This window comes from Pelodiscus sinensis, chromosome 1, assembly GCF_049634645.1.
Source record: "Pelodiscus sinensis isolate JC-2024 chromosome 1, ASM4963464v1, whole genome shotgun sequence".
NCBI classification, from domain to species: domain Eukaryota; kingdom Metazoa; phylum Chordata; order Testudines; family Trionychidae; genus Pelodiscus; species Pelodiscus sinensis.
In genome coordinates, this window is record NC_134711.1 from 150,864,763 (window position 1) to 150,892,703 (window position 27,941).

The 27,941-nt window shown below is 42.9% G+C and overlaps 2 protein-coding genes across 6 annotated transcripts in view; one reads left to right on the plus strand and one right to left on the minus strand.

Moving 5' to 3' along the window:
* TOMM70 (translocase of outer mitochondrial membrane 70) overlaps positions 1 to 27,941 on the minus strand; it is a 63,896-nt gene that overhangs the window by 5,591 nt on the left and 30,364 nt on the right. The window contains exons 3-11 of one of the 2 annotated variants that reach the window (XM_025188459.2): positions 23,503 to 23,871; positions 14,542 to 14,715; positions 13,248 to 13,374; positions 9,736 to 9,845; positions 7,667 to 7,815; positions 5,223 to 5,430; positions 2,395 to 2,529; positions 1,415 to 1,522; positions 589 to 705 (exon numbers count right to left, since the gene is read on the minus strand). In XM_025188459.2, coding sequence (XP_025044244.1) covers positions 589 to 705; positions 1,415 to 1,522; positions 2,395 to 2,529; positions 5,223 to 5,430; positions 7,667 to 7,815; positions 9,736 to 9,845; positions 13,248 to 13,374; positions 14,542 to 14,715; positions 23,503 to 23,871 — 1,497 coding nt within the window. Of the gene's footprint in view, positions 1 to 588; positions 706 to 1,414; positions 1,523 to 2,394; positions 2,530 to 5,222; positions 5,431 to 7,666; positions 7,816 to 9,735; positions 9,846 to 13,247; positions 13,375 to 14,541; positions 14,716 to 21,488; positions 21,807 to 23,502; positions 23,872 to 27,941 lie in introns of those variants that run through there. The other variant, XM_075914866.1, reaches the window with a different exon arrangement.
* LNP1 (leukemia NUP98 fusion partner 1) overlaps positions 21,923 to 27,941 on the plus strand; it is a 33,630-nt gene continuing 27,611 nt past the window's right edge. Inside the window, exons 1-2 of one of the 4 annotated variants that reach the window (XM_075915954.1) lie at positions 22,790 to 25,063; positions 25,560 to 25,723. The gene's annotated coding sequence lies outside the window, so the exon portion shown is untranslated. Of the gene's footprint in view, positions 21,939 to 22,786; positions 25,724 to 27,941 lie in introns of those variants that run through there. The other 3 variants (XM_075916017.1, XM_014577279.3, XM_006130688.4) reach the window with 3 other exon arrangements.

The following is a 27,941-nucleotide window of genomic DNA, read 5'->3' on the forward strand; positions in this document are numbered from 1 at the left end:
CAGCCGCTGCTGAAACTGACCAGTGGCTGATTCCAGGAAGCCCAGGGCAGAGCTGCTCTGCCCCCGGCTTCCTGGAATCAGCCGCTGATCAGTTTCAACAGCGGCTGAATCTGGATGCCTGGGACAGAGCAGCTGGGGCGCTGCCGGGTAGGTCCCCGCAGTGCCGCACTTCGGCAATGCAGGGACCAACCCGGCAGCCCCCCAGCTGCTCTGTCCCAGGCGTTGGCGAGAAAAGCCTGGTCTGCTGGGGGGGAGGGGCGCACTAGTTGCGCCCCTCCCCCCCCAGCAGACCAGGGAGAAGCGGAGCGGCTTTTCTCGCCGTGGAGGACGCAGGCGGCGGGACTGCCGCGGCGCGTCTTGGAGGTCTGCTTGGGGCGGGGGGACGCAGCTAGTTCGGGGTTCCCTCACCCCGTTCGTAAGTAGGGATCCGATGTAAGTCAGATCTACGTAACCCGGGGACTGCCTGTAATGCAAAACCATATAAACAAGTGTACTTAATGCAGCTATGCCAAATTTTACTTGCTTAGGGTATATGGTTCCTATCTGAATAAAACAATTAGTTTATAACACAGAAAAGATCAAACACACCTGAGCATAGAGTGCATAGCCTTCAGCACACCTTGGGAAAGCTTTAATGACATCCTCAAAGCCTTTCATGGCTATCTGAACTTGTAAAGGATTATTTCCTGTGTAGGCCTGGCGATACTATTAAAGAACAGAGTAAAAAACATAATAAGAATATAAGGCAGGAAATCAGCCTCCCAAGAGGGAGTTAAATGATATCTAATACGACCATAAGCAAATTACACAAAGTGGTACACAGGCCATACATGCTGCTAAGTCAGTGTTTGTAAGAGTTGGCCACACTTCCACCCATCCAGTAGCATGGACCTTTGGCATGATGGGGAGGCATGGTAGTCACCAGCAGCCTCCCTCCAGAAGATGTGGATCTCTGCTTGCTCCCATTATGCCAGCTCTCCCCTGCAAAGTCTCTAATAAAGGTGGAGTATCCACTTGCTTAAAATAGATACTTCTAGAAGACCATCTTGTTTTTTCCAGTTGCATTAGTAAACAGCTGCATTTGATGTGATTAATGAGAAAAAATGGTATTGCTTTGTTACAGGATGTTGATAAATAGACACTTGTAAAAGCATTGATATGGTAAGTATTGATACCCTATTGATAGGGTACTTGCCCAAATACAGAAAATTTATAAGAAATGACAAGATGAACAAAAGGCTGAATAAAAAGTTTGCCATTAGTTCTTGAATTTGATATCCAAGGATTGCAAAAAATATTGATGCATGATTTTTCTGTTCATTTAAGATGAAAACAGGAAACCAAAACATCAAAATAAACCTGGACAAGTTCAGTGAAAACAGCAAAAAACCCAACATACAAACGATATGCTTACCAATGCAAAACATTTCTGTGCTTGTGCCAACGCAGAATCCGGTCGTAATCGAATACATTCATCAAAGTCTTCCACAGCTTCTTCAACATGATCAAGTAGGATTTTCAGCTAAGGTGAGAGAATAAATCCTAATTCTGCATTTAGTCTGTGTTTTATTTTAAGCAGTACTTCTATGTTTTACTAGTTAGTTATGTGAAGAAGCTGTTTTTCAGTCGTACAACTGTAGCATAAACCCTTCAGGAAAGTCCCTGCCACTAAATGTGCAAAACTGCTGTCAAAGAAATTGACCTCTGGCTTCATTTACAGCTGGCAGTGTTCAAATATAAACATACAGCCTATAAGTCTGCACCTCCTTTTTCTTATTTCTGATGTTGGTTGTCTACACTAATACTATGGCACAGATTTTGTGTATTTACATGTTGCACACACTTCGTGCTTTATTTTACAAAGCCACTTGGCTTCACTTCAGGTGATACTAATGGATTATCTGGAGATTCATAATATAATCTTAGTTCTCTAACCTTGCATTTTAAAATATCTTTTAACAAACTTAGAGTTCAAATTCTTCCTTTTCATTCACCAGGCATTTATTTTATATTTGCCAAGTCAAGCTGAACAGAAGTTTCACTCCTCTCAAAAGTAATAAACAACTGGTGTTTTTGTTTAATATGATCTTATTTCAACAGTTCAAAGCCACATTCTGTATTAAATTGCTATCTAACTCATGAACGGAACCGTTTAGTCAAAGTGAATTTTGCCTATATTTTTAACTATTACCAGATACGTAAACATCCACTCCTTTCTATTTCTAGTGGATTTAATGTTATGGTTATCAGCATATTACTGATAGAATTCATAGTTTTTGTCATGCACCATATCAAGTGTGTATAATAATTTATTGATTTTTGTGCTCTGTTTCCCTTAGTTCAAACTAATCAAATATTTAAACTTAAAAGAACTCTGTGCAATGCAGCTTTTACCTGTCCTCTGTGGTGGTACACATCTGCATTCTGAGGGTCAATATCAGCAGCCATGTTAAAATCTTGCGTAGATAGCATAGGCTGTTGCTGCTGCATATACATACTGCCTCGTTTGATCAGGGCATTAGCACGGAGCTATAAAAAAATTCAAACATTTTTACTTTTAAAGATTTTATATTGTTACTTCTTGGGTTGGTCTCAAGATTTTTAGTTGTAATAATGTTGACAGCTTTAAAGTTTAAAAGCATTAATACTATTAAGCGCAAGGATACTAAATCAACCCATGCTTCCTCCTTGACTTAAGTTTGCTTCTTTTTTTATGTCTTGTAAGAGACATATCTACCAGAAACAACAGCTATTTTCATAGCAGTTTAAATGTGCAAAAATTGACTGAGCTATTGTTTTACTTACTTACAAATTAAGTTTATACCTGACCTTACTGACTTCAAATCCGATCTGCACTCTAATTTTCATCATTCAGCATAGGCAAACCCTTCTTGTTTCTTCTTTATTTTCTAAATGGAGATTCCTCTCCCTTATTCATTCTGCATAGGACATTAGGGATTTACCAACCTGAGCTTCCTATTCTAAGGTCATTTTTTTTTCTCATATGTAAACAGGTTGTCAATTAGGAAGTGATTTAACAGCCATGTTAATTATTTTCTGTATTTATATTTTTAGTCTCCTATAGTTTACAAACTATGATAACCACAAAGATAGATAAGCTGTGGCAATGAACATTTTCAGACCGACATCAGAGAACCACAATTAGCTTTTATTCAGAGACCACTCAACAGGACCATTTTGTAAGTTATTCCCTCGGGTAATATGTGGTACACGTGACAAAAAAGACCTTTCCAAATTACTATAAAGCTAACTGATACTTAGCTTTCTTAGGCAACGTTTACACGCCAAATGGGCCTACACTCCCCACCCCTAGCAATGGCAAGTAGTGCAACTGGAGCGACATGCTGCAGTGAAATGCAAGTTGCATCAACACTGCGGTGTGTGGCTACACATCAACGAAAGGTTCTGACAGAGGGGAGGCAATGGGGAAAGGCTTCATTAGCTTCCCGCTACGAGAGCTTTTCACTGGGGTAAAGAAGATCTCCAGCAAACAAAGAGCATGCAGAGCCCTTCTCCACTGCCGGAGCCTTTACCTTCAGTAGGAAAAAGCTTCAGCAGTGAGACAATACACTGCTAAAAATAGCAGTGTAGAAGGAGTTGAATAGCTTCAGCAAGCAGAGAGCTATGTAAGATAATACGCTAGGGATGTAAAAGATTAACTGGTTATCTAGAGAGCTGGGGTGGGCTATAATTTTTGATGGGGAGGGGGCCACTCCAAGAATTTGGTAAGCGGTCAAGGGCCACACTCTTCCATGATATTAATGAATGAGATACAGGGCTCTGGAATGGAGGCTAGGTGCAGAAGGGAGCTTGGAGGGAGTTTGGGTGAAGGAGGGGATTGTGACCTGGGGTAGGGGTGTATGGGTTTGGGTTGTGACCTGGGACAGGGGATTGGGGTGAAGGGTCTGGGAGGGATATGGGTGCAGGAGAGGATTCTGGCCTGGAGAGGGGTGTACGAGGAGGGAGTGCAGGGCCTGGGAGGGTGTTGTAATCTGGGGCAGGAGTGCGGGGGTGTGTGTGTGCAAGGATTTGGGCTATGGCAAGGGATAGTGGATTGGGGAGCAAGGTCTTGGTGCGGGTTGTGACCTCAGGAGGGATGCAGTGTCTGGAAAGATGTATGGGGTCTGGAGCACGGGTGCAGAAGGTATGGGTTACATGGGGCAGGGATGCAGGAGGGGAATAGAAGATTGGGGAAGGAAGAGGCTGAGGTGCCAGAGGCAGGCTCTAGCTGGGAGACCTTACCTGGTGGCTCTTAGCCAGCAGCCCAGCAGGTTCCTTAATCAGGGTCCCTGTCTTCAGGCCATATTTGCTGATGCGAACACTGTGAGCTGGGGGGATGAGAGGGGTGGGGCACTTCACATGCTGCCTATTCTGCAAACAAGCAGCTGCTATTGGCCGGAAACCAGCCAGAGGAAGCTAATGGGGGCAGGAGCAGTGTGAGAAGCCTTTTGCACCCTCCCCAGGGCTCTCAGAATTCACAGAAACACATGGCCCTGCAGCCAGCTTTCCTGACTGCCAAGCAGGTGCAGGACAGGCAGAGAGCTGGCTAAAGGCTCTTGTGGGCCAGATCCAGCAGCTTGGCAGACTAAATTCATCCCGCAGATCATATTTTGCCCAGCCCTGCAGTAAGCATTAGTCTTACTGGCATGCTTACTTGGTTATCAGTTAATTGGAGGGCTGGGCCAGGTGGGATCAGCCCCCTGCCCGCAGTGAACCCCGACAGGCTAGCCGGCAGGATCCCAGCTCGCAGGGACCCCTATCTAGAGCAGCAGATCCCACTTGCTCTGCAGCAGCCCTCAGTTAACCAGTTAAACGATATAATTTATTGTCTAACTGCTTAAGTTTTTTAATGGGTATTTACATCCCTAGTGTGTACTGTGGTATATGCTCTCTCCCTTCAGCTATGTCTTTACTCTTCTTGCCTCACCATGAACACTGCTGTTTATACCTGTGCTACGGAGGCTGCCTGAATATGTATTCTACAAGCTGGCAAAAAAAGTATGCAATGCAGACATACCTTTAAGCATGCCAGTCCCACTGCAATGAACATATCCACTCTCTGATAATTAGCATAAAGCAGGAATAATTAGACAAAGTGGTGAAAAGCTAATTACCAGAGAATCTGAAAACAGTGAACCGTTTTGCAAGCATTCACACTCTTTCAGTAGAATCAGCACAAAGTAAAATCGGAGATTTCTTACCTTTACATTAGCATCTTCCATACTGATGACCTGATCTAAATCAGGTTTGGCAGCATTTGCATTGCCAATAAGCAGATAGAAAGTGGCTCGCAGCAGCAAAGCTTCTGCCATATATTTGCCTTTAACATCAATTTCTTTTGTGCTCTCACTGATGATTTTGTCATAGCTTTCTTCTTCCATATACTGTTTTGCCTTTAAATATCCAGAGCTGCAAATTAAGTGTAGGCCAATTAAAATATGTGAATGTGTCACTAGGAATTCAGATTTCTTGATTACAGCACATCTGCTATGCTATCATTTCTAACAATTATTGGCACCATGAGTAAAGTTACTAACATCCTTAAAATATTTCCTGGATCAGGAACTCTCTAAGCAAACTAGTTTGGAAGAAAATGCACCTTATGCAACTCTACGGAGGAGAAAGAATCCACTCCAGCCCTCGAATTCCACTTTAGAAAAGATAAGTTTGGCAGGGGATTACCTGTGGTCAAAGAACAAGAGTTCCTACACTGGGACTGTTTGGCCCTAGTACTTATGTCATCAGGGTAATCATCACCCAAGCCTGGAATCTGGGAGACTAGGACAAGGATACCGATCAGGGAATAAAATATTAGAAGTAGGGCTTTTTAACTAATATTTTTGAAACCTCAACTAAATTAACACATCAATGTTTACATTATGAAGAGGATTTGGTAGAAAGAATCACACTTTAAACAATAGTGTGTGTGCAACTGTGTGGCTCTGAATCAAAAAAATTTCACAGAAGTAAAAAATCCAGTAACTAGTTTGCCCCAACTTGCTCTTAGAAACTTTCAATGCTGCTTACAATAGTTTCCATATTAAGGGTGAAGACATGATCTGACAATAACCCTAATGCAAAACAGTAAAATACACCAACTCCTCCATTACATTCAATATGCAAAATAGAAGTGCCTCAGCATGTGTTTTTCTTGGTAAACATACATTTCATTTTGGTATCTTTTAGATATTAACATTCTGAGTAATATCAGATGGGGCTTATGATATTTTTTTAAACTTTAGGTTTTTCAGCCTCCACTATTTTAGTTCAAAGCTGCTGCTAAAACAGGTGCTAGTTTGTATAGCACACTTTCCCATCTCTTCCCCCCAACATTATTACAGACAACACCAAAGGAAGGAAGAGAAACATCCCTCTCTAATCCAGAGTCTCCCTTTTTCCAACAGCACTGTTGCAGCTATCCACTTCCTCCCATCCACCAAACCTTTCTTCAGCATTGCTGATGTTCAGTGTCCCATCTCACTAAGCCAGTTACCCACACCATTACTACTATACCCTATGGAAATGCTAAGAGAGCTGGTATTTAAGGTGGAACAAAGCTATCAAAAGTTTGGAACGAATATGTCAGATCTAATAAAAATTTCATTTTACTTCAAAAAAGTTCCCATTTTGTATAGTGATGTGATAGCATATACGGTTAACCAATGAGCCCAGGCTCATCAGTTAACCTTCATGGTTACACACAAGCCTTCCCTCCCGCACCAGGCTGCTGCCTCTGATACAGCAGGTGGCAGGGAGGAAGGGGGGAGCAGGCAGGAGTCATTGTTTGTGGGGATCCAGCTTTTAAGCAGGCCCCCCGCAAGCACCAGTTCCTGGGGAACCGTCTAACCCCCCCCACAACCCTCCCCCACACACATACATGTAAACATTTACCCACCTCCCACCCATGTAAACATTTACAAAAAACCCGCTTTTTATCATCCTTAATTTTGTAGGTACATTAATACTATAGCAGTTCCTACTCTAACAGCACATTATATAATACTAGAGTTACCCAGCATTATTTGGGTCCTTCAGGCAAGGGCTTGGGAATGTGGGGGTGCTGGAGTCAGGGAAGGGAGCTGGGAGGTGTGTGGGAGGGCTCCCCAGGGCACAGGTGGTGCTGCCCAGCCAGCAGCAGGGCCATCACAAGCAGCACTGCCTGCCCAGGTTCCCGCCCCCCCCCCCCCCACCTTGCTGTCTGGCACTGGGACCGATATCTGGGGGGATGGGAGTGTATTGGGTTGTGACGGTGGGACATGGGGACCAGCACAGAGGGAGGGAGGGAAGGAGAGGTACTATGCCTGCATAGGAACATTCAGAGCCCCTCCCTCAGCCAGTCACGGTCTTAAGGTGCGCCACCCGCCCGTGGTCATTCTGCCATATAACTGTGTCTGCTAGCAGACTCCTGCCATAGAGTTTTACAAGAAACAATTCGCACTCCAGGCACATCCCGTTCTCCTGTCACAACCAAACTCTGACCTCGCTCTAAGTTATGGTAGGAGAAGCTGCATAGCAACAGCTCTTACTGTTTAGAAGAAGTCCCTGAACAAGCAGAGGCACAAGCTCGTAAATACACATAGCAGCATCTGAGTGCAGAATATCTGAGGCTGTGACAAGTTTTTGTACCAATAACTCCCATACTCACTTTTCTTTAATTTCTGAAGCTTCCCCCTCCTTGTCCTTATCTTCATCAGATTTCTCACCCTTAAGCAGAGGTTGAGAGATGATGTCATCTGTGAAAGAGCTGAAGTAAGATTTGATGAACTGTGGTGAAGGCATCAAAGGCTCACGGTTCTGAAACAGGGCAGAAAATGTAATGTTCGTATATTAAATATTGAGATCAGGCAGTAAAGAAGGATGTGGATTGAGAAAAAAATCCATTCTTGACTTTTCCATCCCTTCCGAGGATGAAAGAATATATTTTTGCACTGAGCATTTTTTGTAATCCCGTTAATAGGGCTGGCATGGGGTCATTACTCATACAGAACATTCTGCCTTACACAGGCAGATGCACTTCACCATCAAAAGAAGAAATGGAAACAAAGATTAAATGAAAGAAGAAAAGGTCTATCTTATAAGAAAATATAAAATAGGGAATTACTTCAATCCTGATTGCCCTTAACACATTTGGGTAGACATACATCTCTTCCTTGTCCCTCCCACCACTGAAGTTCATTTATGCCTAGGATGGGGACTGTCTTGTGCTAGGGGATGTACTCAACTCTGCCTAGCACTCTGTTCAGACATAGCTCATTTCACCTTTGATCTGACAATTACCAGGGGGTGAGCTCCTTTGTAAGGCTGTACATAGTATGTTATTCAAAGTGAGGTTAATACATAAGGGCTACAATTCAGTCCTTCCTGATATAACAACTTGCATGCACTCGCCTTAATTTTCAAAATCCCAATTAGCATTCAAGATAGCTTAGAGCTGTTTGAAATAGACAACCTTGTTCAAGATTATTCACATATTCATCTATTATCTTGGCTTCCCAGTTACAAAAACACTTGGAAAAATCTGATTTTTTTAACCAAACTTAAAAAAAAAAAAAATCAGACACGTGCCTTTCATCCACTGTTCAACACAAACCACAAAATATGCAATTTGACTTAAATGTGTCTCACTCCTCTACCTAGTCCCTCTATGCCATCTCCCAGCCTCCCTCGCTCCTGGCTACAGACATGGTTCCACAATCACAGTTTGTATCTAAACATCTCACAACTGTAATAATGAATATGGTTATACTCAAAACACCCCACTTACTGTCCCCAATTTACAGATGGGGAAGAGAAGCTAAGAATAAGTGACTAAACCAAGCTCCAGTCTATAGTAGGTTGAAAACAAATCCCCTGACAGAGTGCAGTCCTCTAATAATAAAGCCATATTTCCGACTGCATCCTGTTTCCTCATATAGCTTCTTCTGTTTTTCAACAAGCTATCATTTCTTTATTCTTTAAAAACAAAATTCTTCATTAACCCATCTCTTTCCCCTTATTTTGCCCTGGCAGTATGGAAAGATTTCAATTTCTAACTTTCTATGTTTATTAAAAATAATCAAGAACATGTAAAAAATATCTTGCCAATGCCCTTTTACATTTTAAGTCCATTATTACATCCAAAACAGAACTGATCACAACCACGCTTCATCTTTCTAATTACCACCAACTGCCTTGCCTAAATTGACAAGCAGCGTAATTAAACTGATAGCCTGCTGTCTAACTGCACATTTGGCTGATAGAACAGCAGCAGAGAAATAGCCTGGGGTGACATTTACTGAAATCTCTCAAAGTAGTTCCCATCATACTTTAATTCCATTAAAGTCCTGATTAAGACAGACATCAGCTTGCTCAGGGGTGTCACCTGTGCATAATAATAAATTGGGCTGAATTGTACACATTACTGAGATGAAATCACCAGTGTTTTACTCAAACACAAATTTACTTTTCCACAAAGCGTGAAAAGATGTAGTCTAGAAGTTAAAAAGCCTCTTTGCCCCCTTTTTTACAGTTTTTAAAATAAAAGCCTATAACAGCATCCGTAAAATAGCAGCTCAGGAAGACAGAATTCATAGCTAAATTTTTATAGTTTTATTGATTAAAACAGTAACTAATAAATAATCACTGATATAGACTATGAACCATCATCAGTGCTTTTGAAATCCATGCAACATATCAGATGAAAGCAGAATGTTTAAACTTGTATTCCAGTCATACCTTATATTTCTCTTTGGCTTTTTCTTTTCCAAGTAGTTTAAGAACTTTATCAGCTAATAACATGCTTTGCTGGTTTTGGAAACCTTCTAAAATACACACTGCAGTGACATCTGGGAAAAAACAACACAAAGGCAGGATTGTTAACAACTGCCAATGCAGTGGTATCTAAAGTGCTACACAAACAGCTATCGAAATGAGTCGCCATTGAGGAAACAAAATCATCCATTTCATAGGCTGAAAGTCTTCACATGAAATTTGCTACTTTGTCTAGAATATCAAGTTGTTTTTCATTTTCTACCTATTCAAGTTCCTATCTTTTTCAGCCCTTTATCCTGCACCTTCCCATTCTGATCAGCGTTCTGCATGAGTTCCAACTTAAACTACAGGGCCTTCATCCATGCCTGGGGAAGAGGGCAAGTTTAAAAGGAAATCTCACGACTCTGCTACCTCCTTGCCAGTGTTAAGCCCACACTGTATCAATTCCACCCATCCATGATGCTACCTCAACTGCAAGAGCAGCGTGACAGGAAAATTATTATTCCATGCTGCCCTGAAGACACATTAATAAGATTGTATGGGCCCATATAGTATCAAGACCTAATTGGATATAAAAATCATCTTTTCCCATGGTTCCTTAAGAGATGGGAGACAAATTGAGAACATTTTTTTGAGATTTTTTTTTTTTTTAAATACTCGGTATATGCATGCATGCAATGTTGGCAAAGATTTTCTCATCTTATCATACGTCTACTCAAGGGCCTCCTTCATTCCAACAGATATAGTGGGGTGAAAGAAACAAAGAAATACCGGAAAGATGCCTACCATAAATCAGGAATATCATTCCCATTGACTCAGCATACAAGGTTATTATTTTGCAATGAACAGGATTTCTATTTCAAATGTAGGAGTCAGTCCCCAAGTTATGTGAATTAAGGAGATCAACGTGTAGTCAACTACACAGTTAAATCGATAAGCCTGGGCTTATTGGTTAATCTTCTCGACTACATGCACTCTCTCCCCCCTTACTGCCTCTCCAACAGAGGCAGCAATGGGGGGAGGGGAGAGCAGGAGCAAGTGCCTGTGAGAAACTGCCTTTAAGTCAGCTCCCCACAAGCACCAGATCCACCTCCCCCCACCATGCTGTTGCTTCTGATAGAGAGGCAGCAGTGTGGAGGGGGGGGGGGCAGGCTGGAGCAGATACGCATGGGGAAACTGCCTTTGAGGAGGCACCCGTGTGTGCTGGCTCCACCTCCTACAAAGGCAACGAGGAGGGGCAGGCAGAAGCCAGTGCTGGGGGAGCTAGCTTAAAAGCAGTAGCAGCACGAGGAGGGGGAGCAGGGGAGGCTGCCGCCAAGCAGCCTCTCTCCACAGCAGTAGCCCCTGACTGCAAGGGGGTCCGAGCTCCCCGCAGACAGAGGCTGCTCCGCATCCCACCGAGGCAGCAGTGCAGGGTAGCAGGGGGCTCCTTGGGACTGGGGCCAGGAGCACACTGGCTGTCGGTCCCGCACCTGTCAAATAGTCAATTACAGGGACTGTCAAATAGTCATGTAAATGCTAAGAATTCATTAGGTTACACGACTATTCAATTAAACGGTATCTTACATCCCTAATGTGAATAACGTACTGGAATCAACGTAGCTTAGGCTGAATTACTGTAGAGTCTACTTGGTGCTTGATCAATGGGAGATGCTCTCCCATTGACTTCCCTTTTTCTTCTCAGAGTCAACCAGATAGCATTTCACAATAGATTTAGCAGGTTTTCACTAGATCGACACCTGCTGCATCAATTGCAATAATATGGATCTAACGGTTAGTGTAACGGGCCTTACAGTAGTTTTTGTAGTCCTGAATGGTTACAAGGAAAGTGTTCTCCACTGACCCATTATTTTTATAGTAATTCCTATAGTAACTAGAAAAGCATCTCAATCAATGAAGAAAGCAACAACCAACCAAAAAAACAACCTAAGGTTCTCTTTCCCCTATCCTAAGGAGCCTCTAATGAAAGCACCTGATGATTTCCTTACTACACCCACCAAGAAATGTATAGCATTGTTTTTCATCCCCTTTTTTGAGATGAACATCAGTATGGCTAAGACCAATTTCATTTTTCATGAACATATCAGTAGGAATGAAGTGCAGGCATGACCTAAGCAATGGTGTTTAAGGGGCAACGTTAAGTATTGTCAATTAGTGAAAAGGCAGTTTCAGGAAACATTTCACAGACATGCCAACTTATACATTGTTTGATTAAATGCTATGGAGGAACACAACACTGTATTTTTACTTATCAAGTGGCAGACTTGCCCCTCATTTGAAACTGAAGACAATTTGAAGCTTTCCTTAGATTGAAACAGGAGTTCTAGAAAATGCACATAACATCTTGCAATTTGGAAGATACACACAACTTGCCAAATAAACTTAAACAAAGGGCAATTGCTTATACAAGATTATGTACAAGAATATTCTCAGTAGTAGACCAAAGAGATGGGTGCAAATATAGCCCTTTTGAAAAGATACCGGGATAGGCAAAAATACAAAATCAATGAAAGCATGTAACTGAAGGTCTGCTAGATTCAGGGCGAGTATTTATAGTTTGCTTTCTCCTCCTCCTCCCATGTCTTAAATGTTCTCCCTATAAGAAGGATTGGGGTTCTCAACAGGGTTTTGAAACAGAGACCTGGAATGAAAAACCAACTTTTCTTCTCTTCTCTTTTTTTTGTAATTTCATTTGTTATAGTTAATAGTAGACAATGAGTTTTGTAAGACTGTTATTTTTTTTAAGTTGCTGTTCTTTTAAACACCAGATCACAGGATTTAAGGGAATTTTAACAGCTATTTTTGGGATGTCTTCCCCACCATTTTAATGCACTTCTCTCCCACCCCTAAAAAAGAATCTAGGTTTCTAGACTAATTCTGCTCATCCAAAATAGGCAAGGAAGGAACAATTTTGTTATGGCATGAAGTAGAATGATAAACAGTGTAGATTCCCTTTTTTAACTGAATCGTGCTTTAAGGCATAGGGTTGTTTACTGAAACATGAACATAACAAATAGCTGCAGTAAGAACTAATTTATCAGACCTAAACCAATTAATTGTTCTTAGTCTGAAAGATGCACCTAAGGTTAGAGAAACTTTACTGAAGAAAACATTAACATATAGTAGCTTTTAAAGCAGGGTTGGGAACCTTTTTTGGGTCAGGGCCACTGACCCACAGAAAAATCAGTCTGCGGCTGCACACAAGTGAGAAATAACAACAAAAAAACAAACAAACCAACCCACCCTCATCAGCGTGGACTTCCCAATAGCTCCCGTCAAGGGCCAGATCCAGGCAAGCCGAGGACTGCATCCGGCCCCTGGACCTTAGGTTTCCCATCCATTTTAAAGGCATCACTTTATTCCACCAGATGTGCAGAAACAAGCATCCAAGAGTTCTAGAATGTGCTCCAAAATTTCACTCTTAACTATTAATTCATTAACTTTATTTCAAGTACGTAACGCACAAGAGTACCCACCTTCTAAACACTCCTTCTTATTATCTAGTTTCTCATGCGCCTTTGCACGTCTGAAGAGCGCTTTCACATATTTAGGATTAAGCTCAACTGCCTTTGTGCAATCTTGTGCCACTTCTTTCCATTTTTGCTGCAGGTATAAGAACAGCCTAGTTAAAAAGCTATCATTCATTCAAGGGGCATTATAATAAGAGCTAATTTCTCTTAATTTCAGAGCCCCAGCCAAGTGCTTATAGCTGTAATTCGCATGACGCTGGTTCTTCCTCTGGTTTCCAGCTACTTCTGCATGTTTTTCAACTAGAATCAGAAACTGTGGGTCACTAATAAAAGAGAACAAAAGATATGGGAGAGGAATTTCCAGGGAAGGCAGGAACCAGGCTGCTAGGCAGACATGTAAGAGAAGACAACAAAATGGTAGGAAAGCATGTGCAAAGGAGCAGAGGACTAGAACATAACAGATGGGAAGGAAACATGAAATCATGAGCAAAAGTATACCATGAGATTCACTTTTTGAAGGAGCTCCTTCACAGGGATGTTATGCAAAAGCACACAGAAAAAGAGCTGATTCACAAGAATCTCTATTAAGGTGTGATCTACAGTATAATAAAAATGAGAACCTCTGAACAGGGTCTCATTCTTTAACATCTGTAGTATCAGTATTAAATCAACAGTGGTGTTTTAAAATAAAACAGAAAAGAGGGAACTCTCCCGTAACCTGTCACTGGGGTAGAACAGTTCATAAAAATGTACCTAAATTAAACTCTGGTATAATTACAGTCAAACTAGTGATGTTAAGAAAAAACACACATATATTTATTCCTTCTCTAACTTCCATGCTAAATTCACTCAGTTTTCAAGTTGAGATTTTTGTAACGGCTGGAGCCCAAGTCTCCATCTCATAGTTTTAAAATACAAAGCTCACATACAGTAGGCCAGTTCTTAAGCAGCAGGACTAAGGAGAGAAAGACAATCAGAATGCATATAAAACATACTAGGGAAAGTCAATGGAAATTAACTTTTAATTGGATCTTGAATATTTGGGATTGAGACCCTGGATTTGAGGGGGTTCTGTATTCCTCTGCAGCATGTGGCATGGGTCACTTGCAAGTTTAAAGTAAAATGGTGGATTCTATGTAACTTGAATATTGATGGTTCATGGTACTTAATCTCGCTCTGCTTTCTACATGCAAGAATGAAGGCAACACTATTCCGGCATGTGCTGGAGCGGGAGAGGCCAAAGAAAGAAGAAACAGCACTTTTTGGAGTTTAAACGCACTTTAAAATTCAAGCTTCATACCAGTTGTTCATATGCAGCAGCTCTGTTCTGGTAAAAAGTGGAAAGGTCAAAGTTCTTCTCAGGAGGACATAAACTGATGGCCTCTGTGTAGCACTGAATAGCTTGCTCATATTTTCCTGCTTTAAAATACTTGTTTCCTTTGTTCTTTGCTGCTTGGGCTCTATCAAGGGGGCTCTGAAAAAGAAAAAAGAAAACAAATGCTCAGCCTCACTTATCCTGAGCTACAGAGTGAGTAATAAACAAACATGGGAGGCTAACACCTAATTGTGTTTCTGATCATCATCCTTCAGAACATCTTTATGGCTCCTTGAAACACCCTCAACAAACAGAACCTTTTGTCTTTGGAAAGGTAGGCAATTTTGGATGGCGGGGAGGTTGGGTTTTTTAGGCCATATAATTGATAAGCTATAGAAAAATAAGAAGATGGTTTGTAAAAGGGATGTTAGTAAATAGTCGACTACTAGCTTATTGGGTAGTCAAGTAGAGTACTAAACTATTCATTTTGCATCTGTATGAGTGGCAGCAAGTGAGGGGGGGAGGAGACAGGAGACAATGCTAGAGGGAGGCAGCTTAAAAGGGGGGAGCCGCGAACAGGGGCTGCTGGACTCGGTGCAAGCCAGGACCGAGCAGTCCCGGCTTCCGCCAGTCCAGGACACTGCGCCTGTGCATTTTAGCTCTTACTACATTTAAAATGCAGAGCCACGGCGTGCGTGGCTTCCTGCAGACTGACTCCTGCCTGCTGCCCTGCACTGCTGTCTCTGATACAGAGGCAGCAGCGCACGAGTGGCACAGCCCCTGTCCGCACGGAGGGGGTGTGTGTGTGCGCGTGTCTGAGTTCCCTGCATATATATGCTGCTGATATGGGCAGCTGCCATGGAGCAGCCTCTGTCTGAGGGGAACCCAGGCCTGCTGCGGACAGAAAGTGCTTCGCAGCAGCCTCTCCTACACCCTCACCCACGCTGCTGCCTCTGATAGAGGCAGCGGTGTGAAGGGGGGGAGGCAGCATCATGGAGCCAGTGCTGGGGATTAGCCAGCTTTTAAGACAGCTCCCTCCCCCAGCACTGGCTCCTGCCTGCCCTTATCCCGCTTCCTCTGTAGGAGAAAGCAAGAGCAGGACAGGCAGATCCACAGAGCCAGTACATGCGGAGAGCCGGATCTGGCTCCCCACGCATATCGGCTCCTGCCAGCCCGCCCTCAGCCTCCACGCTGCTGCCTCTCTATCAGAAGCAGCAGTGTGGAAAGGGGAAAGCGGGGGGGGGGGGGGGGGGAGGTAGATCTGGTGCTCATAGGGAGCCAGGGAAACAGAGGCAGCAAGGGGAGGGGGAATGTGTCTAGTCAGCAGGATTAACTGATAAGTCCAAACTTATCGGTTAATCGTGTAGTTATCTACACACTGACATCCCTAATTTATGTGGCTAAACCACATTGGCTAATTGCCATCTTCTACTTCTAAGAAAGTTCTTCATAACACTCCTCAGGTGAGTAGATTTGCAAGGCAAATAAAACATCATTCATGTTTACATAATTGTAGTGAAAACCAAGATATTTGCATCCTGCCTGATAGGTAATATTAATTGTGTGAAACTTCACATCCAGTAAATTCTTTCTGCTCTCTCCATCTTAAAAATTCAACATGCTTCCTGGGATAAGAATACCCGTATTTTCAAATGTAAACTCTCAGAATTCTCAATCACTAAAAAGAGTTTCAAAGATCTTCCTTGCAATAATCTGTACTATCCTTTGATACATTAATAATTTCTGAAGAGAATTTTTGTTCACTTGTGATTGACTAAAGGTGTAACATCTTAAAATTTAGTTTTAGTTCTATTTGTTGGGAAACATTTGTTTGAACTTCCTCAAATCCTATCATTCAGGTCCAAGAACATTTAATTCCTTTAAAACCATAGTTAAGTAGCACTCATCCAAGATTAAACACTGCATTCTCTAATTCCATAACCAAGACAATATATGGACTGTATTTTTAATTGTTAAATGCAATCTTGATGAATCTGCTTTTTCAACAGGATATTCTGAAATTGTACACAAAAGGTAATAACTAAATGGAAATACTGGAATGCCCTGCTCCTAAAGGAAAAGAGAGTAGTCACAAGCATTCATTAGTGCCAGCATGGTTAAAATGACAATTTAAAATACCCTTGTAATTAAGGCATGGTGTTTTTTCCAAACAGAATAAGATGTCAGCCAACTGATGACAGTGATTCAAGATTGAAACATGAGTGGTACGTTTCAGCATTTTCTTTTGGATTCCAAGCACCTAGATGTACTTCACACTAAATGTATGAACCGCTTTTCTGACAGGCAAAATACACAGGTATGCTGCTGCTTCTAGAACCAATCCTTGTTGGTCAAGCTATGAAAGGTGCCCAGTTAACTAATGGTGATAAGCAGGGCTCAACAAATAGTGTAATCTACTCGCCCATGGCGAGTTGATTACACCCCGGAAGAGTGGGCATGGAGAGATCTGCGCATGCGCAGAGCGCAAAACTACGCGGCTGGCGAGTGGGGCTCGCTGCCGCTCAGCAAGCCCTGGTGATGAGGACGAGAGGTGCGCCTGGCTCCTGGGCCTGCAGGGCAGTCCACTGTCCTGCTAACTCACAGGGCTCTCAGCTGCCAGCCCTCCACCAGGACTCTTGGTCATGGAACACACGTGGTTCTGCCAAACATTGCCAGAACAGAGTCCTGATTCAGAGAGGTTCAGCCTGTACTGGTATTATGTAGGGATGCAATAGTGTACTTGATTAACCGATAATTGGGTGCTTATTAGTTAACACTAGAGACTACACGCAATTCCCCCCTCCCCGCCCCTGCAAGTACATTTTTTAGTGGGCTAGCCAACAGGCTGACTCGGTCCCGGGCTCGTGCCAGGTCTGGCAGCAAACACCGCTGCGGCTCTGCATTAATAGGTGATTGGAGAGCCAGCGCATAGGCAGGCTGGCTCACTCCCAGCTCATGCCAAGTCCCAGCATCATCCCCTGCTGCGGCTCTGCATTATTAGAGGATAGAGAGCGAGCCTGGACTGAGCCAGCGTGCCTGTGTGCCAGCTCCCCAGTTCCTTCATAATGCAGAGCCACAGCGGGGCTGATGCTGGGACACAGCACAAGCCGAAACTGAATGCTTTCATTGCTAACCTTTATCCACTGTGTAGTCGACAAAATACATGCTTAATGAATTGCACGCTTCTTAACATCCCTAATTTTATGACAAGGTTTTAAAACAACTTGCTACGTATGCCTAGTGTTATAGATATCATGAAAGTATACTAATGTCATTATTGTAGGATAGACAAAGATTTACTGAATGCAAAGTATTTAAATGATATGCTGGTATTTGCTACAAGAATACTTACAAAATTTCATTACTGAACCAAAAGTAACACAAAAAATATCAACACAGGGACTGAATCTAGAATGAAGCTGTTCTGATGCAACAAAATAATGTAACTATTTCAACATGTTAGGGTCCAAACATACACTCAAAGCAATTTTGACCTTTGTGACCAATTATGTTACTGATTAATCTGCATCCAATTTACCACAGATTCTAAGAGAAACAATGACAACTGCAATAGTTTACAGACTATGAATAAGCCTTAACAAGCTGATCTTCAAAGTAACATGTCTGAAGAGAAAAGGGAACTTCCAAAGAGCAGAGCAGACTAAACCTGGCTGTCTTAGGAAATTAGGCTGATATAAATAACTACATCACTCAGGCAATGGGAAGATTTTTGACACAATTAGTTACCACCTCTCAAGGAGCTGGAAACAGCAAACTACAATCAATGAAAGCTGTGAGGCTCTGTGCCTAGGGACGCTTAAATAAACAAAGTAGCTTATCTGAGAGAGCCCACAACCCAACTTTGAAAACCCCTAAAACTCCCATAATCCCCACATTCCCATATATAAACATTTAACTCCTACTTCAAGTAAAAAAAGTCAGCAAAACAGCTGCAGAACCACTGCATGCCCTCCATGTTTAGATGACAACAGGATTTGAAAACAGTTTTAGATAGCAAAACTTGGATTCATGTTTGTGTATGTTCATCAACTAGGTTTGCCATTTAAAGTTTTGACTTTAAATGACTAAATATATTTGTCAGTTATATCATCAAAAGGATCTACTGCTAAACTACACCAAAGGGATCTGTGAATTAGATTGAACACTTCTGCTAAAGTGGTCAGCAGTGAAATAACTGTCATTTAACTAAAATCTAAGAATGGTTATCCCATTGAGATAATAGGGTAATTCAAAACTCAAAGATATTTTCCATTGTCTGCACACTTAGGAGAGCAATATTGTCTTGATTTGAACTTTCCTAGTTTAATTTTTTTTCCACAAAAAAAGAGAGCTAGAAATAGTTTATTTTTAAATGAAGGCTGAAGAGCTCTACTAGAGGAACTTTTATACTGATATAGCTGCATCTATACTGGTGATTTTACCAGTATAACTATCTCAGAAAAAACTCCATAGCAACATATTAAGCAACATATTATTGGCAAAGCTTTCTAGTGCAGACCTGCTATCAGATAACCCCTTTGATAATGAAAATATTGTACAACAATCAGAATGTAAACAAAAACTATTATGGCTAATGAAAATAAATAAAAATGTAAACACTAAAAACTTACAAAGTAGTCTGTCTTACATTTTGCTATAATTTAGAAGTCAATTTTCAAATATCAGAATTCAAGAATTTTCTAAAGAAATAAAAAAGTGCAATTTAAAAAAAAATTACCCCAACCAGCTCACTGATTTACTTGAAAATTCTCAATGTTTATTCTGCATACATTCAGCCTAAGTGTGGAAATCCCACCTAATCATATATAGATTTAATCCTTGCTTTGAATACAAATGTCAATAACTACTATGGATCAGGAAAGGAAGATGATGTCAGTTTGGATCTGTGCAAGTTTCTTTGTGAAGTTGATCAGTTATGCTGGCCGCATATTTAAAGAAAATAAAATTTATACAAGTCTTCTGATCCTATGTTTATTTCTACTCTGTTCTACACAGCACGTCAGACTAAGAGGAGTCTGCACATCAGAGCCAATATCTACAATTTCCTTTTGCATCTTAATCTCAGAAACAATTTGCTTGTACGTATTTATTGTTTTAGAAAAAAAATATATTTATGGAGCAATAATATATTTCCAGATCCAATTACTTGTAGGTAATGCATACTGCATGATGTGATCCTCCCAATCATACACATATTCCTTCTCAAAATGGATGTATCAGCTCGGGGAAGCAGCCAAATTAGTGTTTCATAAGTCATAACAAATCACTTAAAAGACTAAATAAAGGAAATATTAATAACTAAAGAAAAAGCTGACCACTTAGGTTCATAAAATTAAAAACAAAAGCTAGCTGTGCACTGATAATAGGTAACAGAACCAAGTTAAGGCAAGATGATGCAGACTAACTATGCCTATTTCAGAACCACGCACCCCCTCCCACAGGCAGAAACAAAGACCACCACACTAGATTCAACAGTGGTCCATCCCATGGGGCCAATTCTCTTCTTGCACCATTAACCCACTGCGTTCACCATGTTACTATGCACTGACACCAGCAGGAAAGAGATTATGTCCACACTACGAATTATATTAGCATAAATTACATCACCTAGGAATGTGTAAATCTACACCCTTGAGCAATGTAAATTATACCAACCTAAGTGTGGGTGTAGATAGTACTATGTTGGTAGGAGAGTATTACCTCTTGCAGAGGTAGGAGTTGCTACTAGGGATGTCACTACTCGACTACTCGCTCCGCCGGCCCCGAGCTGCAGCAATGTGGGGAGAGCAGGAACCGATGCTTGGGAGAGCCATCTTAGAAGCCAGTTCCTTTCAACACCATCTCCACAGAGAAAGAGGAGGGCAGGGGAGGCAGAGGTGCGGCAGGTGACCCGGCACAAGCCAGGAGACTCAGCACTCCCAGCTTGCACCTGCTGCGGCTCTGCCTTTTAAATGTAGTCAGTGCCAGGCAGCTCTTACTACATTTAAAAAAGCAAAGGCACTGTGGTCCCAGAGCCAGATCGTGCCACCCCTGGGAGCTAACTCTTTTATTAACTAGTGATGGAAATTCCATTGATTACTCAATTAGCTTATTAACCACTACTTAACACCCCTAGTTGCTACAGCTACATATATGCTAGAACACTTACAGCAGTAGCACTTGCAGTGGAGATGTAAGAGAGTAGGAGAGGGTTTAATAACTTTTGCCTCTGCAATAGCTACAATACTGTCCATGCTGTCACTTTATGTCAGTGTAATTACTTCACTCAGGGGTATGGGTTAATATTTACATCCTTGAATGATGTAAGTTATACCGAAGTAACCTGCAGTGAAGACAAAGTCTAAATCAATGGGACAGCTCTAAACCACGTCCTTAGGGTATGTGTACACTACCTGCCTGATCCACAGGCAGCAATCAATCCAGTGAAGGTTGATTTATCGAGTCTAGAACAGAGGGCATAAATCAACAGCCAATTGCTCTAGTGTGGATTCCACCTCAATGAGAAGCACGAGGGGAGCAGCTGGCACACCCCAGTGAAGACACCCCAGTAAGCAGCTCTGAAGAGGTCCGCTGGGAAAGCCAGTGGTTAACTGACGGGGCGGCCCGGCTGGAGCAGCCCCCCCCTTGAAGCTGACTTCGGCTGCCTGAAGTTGCGTAACCGATCAATTCCCCTTTCCGCCCGGAGTCTTTCCACGGGAAAGGCTACCGCAGCGCAGCGCAGCTCCGCCAACCCCTCGCCCATTCGCCGCCTCAGGCCACGCGCTTTGCCAGGCTCGAATAAAAACCCCACACGCGTCAGATCAGGGCCCCGGGAACGGAGCCAGCTCCCAGGGCGGCTCCTCGCCCCGCCCGGCGGGGGCGCGGGACTCTGTCCCCGGGGGGGGGGAGCCCGCAGCGGCCCAGCCCCTCACCAGCTCCTCGTGCGCGAGCCCGTCGGGCTGGCTGTCCCCGTGCGCGGCGGGGCCCGGACTGGCCCTTCCCTCCGGAGTCTTCCTCTCGCTCGGGCCCTTCCCACGCGCCGGGCGCCGCCGCCGCCCCCACAGGTAGAGGGCGCCGGCCCCGAGCAGCAGCGGCGCCCCCAGCGCCAGCGCCACCTGCCAGCGCGGCAGCCCCGCGCCGCCGCCGCCGCCGTCTCCCCCCGCCACCGCCGCGGCCTCCACGGGCTTCGAGGCGGCCATGATCCCCGCTCCGCTCGCAGCGCCCGCCGGGGAAGGGTTGGGGGGGGGCAGGGAGAGGGGTCACCGGAAACGCACGGCATGCCGGGGCAGGGTCAGGGGAGCACTTCCGCCTGAGCGCGCGGGGGCGCTGCAGGACTCGCCGCGGACAAGGGGCGGCGGCGCCACCTGCTGGCAGAAAGGAGGGTAAGTGTAGTACCCGCCTCAGTCACGTGGGCGCCACCTGCCGGCGGAGAGGGGGTGCTGCAACGGCGCGCTCAGCTCCGCGGGGAGAGCTTTATGTGCATGGGGATTCTCTCCACCAACCCCAGTTAATGCACCCAGGCAATTGGTCCAGGCTGCAAGGGGCAAGAGCTCTGCTGCTTTCCAATGGAGCCATCTCCCCAGACTCAAAAGCCTCCTGATGTGGCTGCTGGGCGTGGACACTAAGGAAGCTGGGCCAGCCCCACTCTTCTGGCCTCCAAAGCCAGGAGATTTTCTTAAAAACAGTGCTGGGTCTTGCTTATTTGCCTTCTGTCATTTGGACTAGGGCTGTAAAACCCCGTTTAATTGATTAAGTGGCTCAACATACTGGCTGCGTCTAGACTGGCATGATTTTCCGTAAATGCTTTTAACGGAAAAGTTTTTCTGTTAAAAGCATTTGCGGAAAAGAGCGTCTAGATTGGCACGGACGCTTTTCCGCAAAAGCACTTTTTGCAGAAAAGCGTCCATGCCAATCTAGGCACGGTTTTGCACAAGAAAGCCCCGATTGCCATTTTCGCGATCCGGGCTTTTTTGCGCAAAATAATAGCATGTTGTCTACACTGGCCCTCTTGCACAAAAGCATTTGCACTAGAGGGCTTTTGCCCGAACGGGAGCCGTATAGCATTTCCGCAAGAACACTGACAATCTTGCATGAGATTGTCAGTGTTCTTGCGGAAATTCAAGCGGCCAGTGTAGACAGCTGCCAAGTTTTTCCGCAAAAGCGCCTGCTTTTGCGGAAAATCTTGCCAGTCTAGACGCAGCCACTGTGTAACCGATTAATCAATTAAAGAGGGGGACCTGCAGGCAGAGGGAGGAAGGAGGAGTTGCTCCAGCCTATCTGCTGGAGCAGCCCCTGCCCACTAGAAACTTACTGGATTAGGGTTTTTTTTTAATTATTATTTAAATGAAAGCAGAAGTTCTCCTGTAACCATATGACTCCAGGAGCTGGGACTTTCAGGCAAATCCCAAATATCACAAAAAGTGTGATAAAAGCACAAGAGTTGGCAACCTTATGCAATGAGATTTCAGTCATACTGAGAGAGATCCTAAAAGGTGCTGAATGCATTCCCCACTTATTGAAGTCAAAGGGGACATTTTTCCCATCCTTAATTTTAACTCATATGAAATCAATGGGACTCCTTACATGATAAAAATGAAGCATATGACATATTGCCAACCACAGATATTTAAAAAAAACATTTAGTCATCAACATTCATGAGATTGTCTTAAATAACAATAAATTGGGATGTTATTTGCCTTCTGGCTTTTGAGTCTTTTTGGTACACTCCGATTACATTATCAAACTGTTCTCTATAATCATGGAGTATGAAAACTGACTTTTTCTTTAAATGAGAGCTGTGATTCACCTGTGTGAACTAGCCAGAGCAGGAGAATTAAAGGAGGCACAGAGGTACTGTGGTCTAGATTGCACATCGAGACACGTCAGACCATCCCCATATAGAGAGGTGCCTTTGGTGCTGTCCTTGACTTGTCAGGAGCACTCACCTGAAAAGATGAGGTTGTTGCTGGTGGTGTTGATTCTTCATGTTCAACAGAAGGGCTCAATGGAGGCAGCAAAGGGGGTTTGATCATTACTCCTGCTTTCTTATCTAAAACATTCAATGGAGGAAGAAAAACCTTTGTAGTTGAGGAGGAGGAAGAGGAGAAAGACATTTGCTTTTCTGGAGCTCTTAATGGAGGGAATGGAGCAGTTGCCATTGATGATGATGATGGTGATTGCTTGCCTGATGCTCTCAGGGGTGGGAGATGACTGTTGCTCATTGATGGTGATGGTACTTGCCTGCTTGGAGGTCTGACTGGGGAGAGTGGAAAATTTGCCATTGCTACCTCTGTTTGTTCTTCTGGAGCACTCACCTGAGAGTAAATAGGAAAGTTTGTTTTGTTATTATTTTTTGCTCAGTTGCACTAAGCATTTTGCACCCTGCAGGTAACTTGTTGGCTTTCTTTATAGATGGGAGAGAAATAAGATTAGGCTTGTCAGATGCTTTCACCAAAAATCACAAACATAGCAGGAAAAAAACTTGATTGAGCAAAAAAAAAAAAAAAACCACCCCCACCCCCCAGAAAAATGGGGAAAAGTTTGTTTTGTTTTTTTTACCGAACAGGGGCCAGAAATAACGGACTGTCTGGGTGAAAACTGGACACTTGGTAACCCTAAATAAGATACTTTAAAGAACTTTGATTATTATTCCAAACAAAAGTGTCAGTGATTATAAACATCACATGTTAAGGTTGCAGAGTGAAACACTTGAAAGTCAGATGATGCCAAAATGAAGGTTGCACATGCAACTGTTATTCTGCCCCCTTGTTCTGAGGCATGATGACACTATTTGACATGATCACCCGACAGGATATTACCCCTCTCTGTTTTCCCCCTGAGCAGATTGCAGTAACCATTGCTGTTTTTTTTTTCTCTCCATTTTTTCTTTCCTATCAAAATGCTGACCAATATACTTATGTTTGTCTTTTCTTTAGAGCAGGAGTGGGGAACCTAAGGCCCAGGAGAACCTCCCCAGCACTGGGGAGCTCATGCTGAAGAGGGATGGGTTTTTGTTGTTGTTGTTGTTTTTCATTTGTGTGCAAACCCCTGCCTGATTTTTCTGTGGGCCAGAGTCCCTGACCCCAAAGAAGTTTCCCCACACCTGCTTTAGAGAGCCCATAGACAAGAAAACTGGATTCATTCACTGAAAAGCAGTCAGTTCCCCCTTAGAAGCTGGCATAAAACACGGTGAAACAAGGGTAAGCAAGGTCTGAAGGAATGCTTCCATCACAGCTAGCTGGAATGGGAGCGAAACCCTGGGTGTAACTATGTAAATAAAGTTTGCTCCTGCATTGCTTAGATTTGTTAGCTATTCAGCAGATGGAACGGTATTTTGCTTATTGTAATAAACTTAATTTGTGACCCAACACCAACTATGTTTGTATTCAATGCTGGGATAGCTAAATTATTATTATTGATGTTTGTAGTTTTGTGGGAATACAGAAAAGCAGAACTGTGCTAAATTGTTCCAAATGAAAGGACTCTCGGTCAGCAGAAAGAATCTTGGTAAGCAGGAACTCGGGCAGGGGGAGGGAAGGTTATTTTGCTAAAAAGGAAGCTGTGTAGCCTCTCTTGCCTTGACTGGTTTGATCTGTCCATTCTCTCCCCTCCCTGCTATTCAAAGAACAGACCTAAATAGGCATCATCAAGAACCTTTCTTAAGTTAATTGTATCAGAGTTGTATTTCTTCTACCCTGCTTCCTAGAGTTGAAATCACTGGGAGCTGAAATCATTTGAGACTGATGGGTAGAAGTCACAGCCAAACAGAGGATTGCTGTGGATGGTGGCTGAGACTCAGCAGGGTGGTGTCAGAGAGATATGATGAGCGACCAGCAGGGCCGCAGTGGAGAGTTGCAATAAAAGCAGCCACACAACAAGTGGCCAGTAGGATGGCAGAGTAAAGGCGTAATGAGTGGCCAGCAGGGAAGTGGCAGAGAGCAATGAGCAGGTGGATGACACGTGAGCAGCAGAGGGAGTAATCTCTTTACCTCCTCACACTCAGGATGGGAGGTGAACTCTGTGGATGCACCTCTGAACTCTGGGTCTGATCTAACCAAGGGCTGCAACTCAGAGGGCGTGAGAAAAGGGTTGGGCATGTGAAGAGGACATTTAGATTGCTGGACTTAAGAACCTGATTGGAAAAGGACACTGCCCAACCTACTTGTGGTGAGATTATTACTCAGTTTTTGTTTATGAACTCTGTGGTGTTTTCCCAAATTAATGCCCCGTTACTACTTTGTGCCTGCGAGTGGGGAAGCATTGCCTCTCACAGGTGCCCAAGGGTAATGTGTGAATTTCCCAGGTTACAGGGTGGGGGTTCAAACTAGTTCTGTATTGGATAGATGGAGAGGAACCCCTAGATATTGAACCTGGCCCTGGCTGCTGCTGACTTCACCTAGCAGAAGGGTTACACAACGGCACATAGCTGCAAAAACAATGTTAGTTGCTAACTCATGGTGTGCTTGAGAAGCACAGAATTCACCCCTTGCATTCCCGCTCCCCAGTACATGCAGAGAGATACCTCTGGTATGCACAGAAGGATTTAGTCTGTTTTTTTGCCTCCCCACAATGAGAAATGCAGGTGCCCACTATATGGCCTCGTTTGCTGTTTCTATAACTCCCTTTGGTAGCTTATATTTGAAACATGGCTCAGGATTTTCCAGGTTTACTTGGATAACAGAGGACAGAATGTTCCATCTCATCCAAGGTTTCATCTGAATGGTGTCTCACTCTTTTGAACAAGACTGAACATTCTCTCTTCTCCTGCATTTGTGTGGGGTAAAACTATAAGACATCTGGCAACCCTGGTATAGGAGAAGATCATTAGTGCTTTTGACATTACTAAGCTATGCTCTACAACAGTGTCCATCTTGTGTTGCATAGCAATGTTATCTGTGTCAGTTTGTAGTGCTGCCTCGTCCAATGCATATTGAGAGATATTTGATTTCTGCATCAACTGGGAATCAACAAACCTCGCTTGCAATTTCTCTGTCTCTGTTGGTGAGAAATTGAACATGTGCTAGTATCTGCCAGCAAAATGCTCATTATTATATACACATTCTTATTTTGAACCAGTGTCTTACCTGAATTATTCTTACCTATGTTTACACTGGCACTGTCTACAGAAAATCCAACACAGTTATCCCATGGCATCTCATATGATGTCATTCTCCCATCAATTTTGGAAAAAGATTTCTTTCCTGTGGCTGAATAAATGCCACTAGTGAGGCATAAGTCAAGTAAGTGTATTGTCACAAGATGTTTCTGGTTATCAGAAATCTTCACTGTCAAACAATTCATTTTGTCTAACTCTGTGTTGTTAGAACCATCAACAGAAAGAGAAAGGGCTTTAATCTCCATTTGCCTCACAAGACATGCTTGGAAACAGGGAGCAATGGCACTATTCAATGTACATTTTGACTCAGTTCTCATAGATGCACAATATTGAGCAATCTGGCTGCCAGGAAAGCTATCTTTAAACAGGTAACTCAGGCGGTCTGCAGTTGCAAGAGGTAAAATTGAATATTTTACTGAAGTGAAATATAAATATGGGAAATTAATAGGCAATTAAAATAATTCACACAATATAATCAAACTTTCACAAGCATTAATAATACACAAGTGGATATTTTAAGTGATATAATTATTGCAAGTTTGAGTCTGTATAGCTTTGTATAATATACTATAGTCTAATACAGGTTGAACCTTTCTGGTCTGAGACTCTCCTGTCCAGCAACATCCATTGTCCAGCAGGACTGACAAGAAATCTGGTGGCAGAGGGATGTATTTAACTCTCATCAGCACACACTGAAATCTATACATAAAACAGAAAATCTTGGACCCATTCAAAAATTAATTAATAAAAACAAACCTTTCTTGAAACAGAATTTCTGACAAAGTACTAAGAATAAATTATTGTACCACTGGAAAAATAAGTCTCCATGATTATATTTGAGGAACTCAAGGGCTCTGAAGAGGGTTAATAATAATAATAATACAAATAACACGAATAAAATAAATTAATAATGCATTAATAACAGAAATTATAATTTTGAAACATATTTGACTTACTTTATCAGTAAGGGGATTCACCATAAATGCAAAAGGAATTTGTGGCTGTAAGACACTGCTCTGCTGTTTCTGTATTTCACTTTCCAGATGATAAGATATATTTTTCTCCTTGCTGGCTGCAAGGAGAGCTCTCAGCAACACAGTGTACATTTAAATAAAAAAAGAAATCTTGCCTGCTACTTAGACAATGAAGGGTCATGAACTTGTCCAGTGTGGTTCAAATCTTGAACTGTGTTTTGCAGAACCTGCAAACTTTCTATCAAGTCCTACTCATTTTTTTGTCACCTTTGGGTATTCACACACTATTCCTATC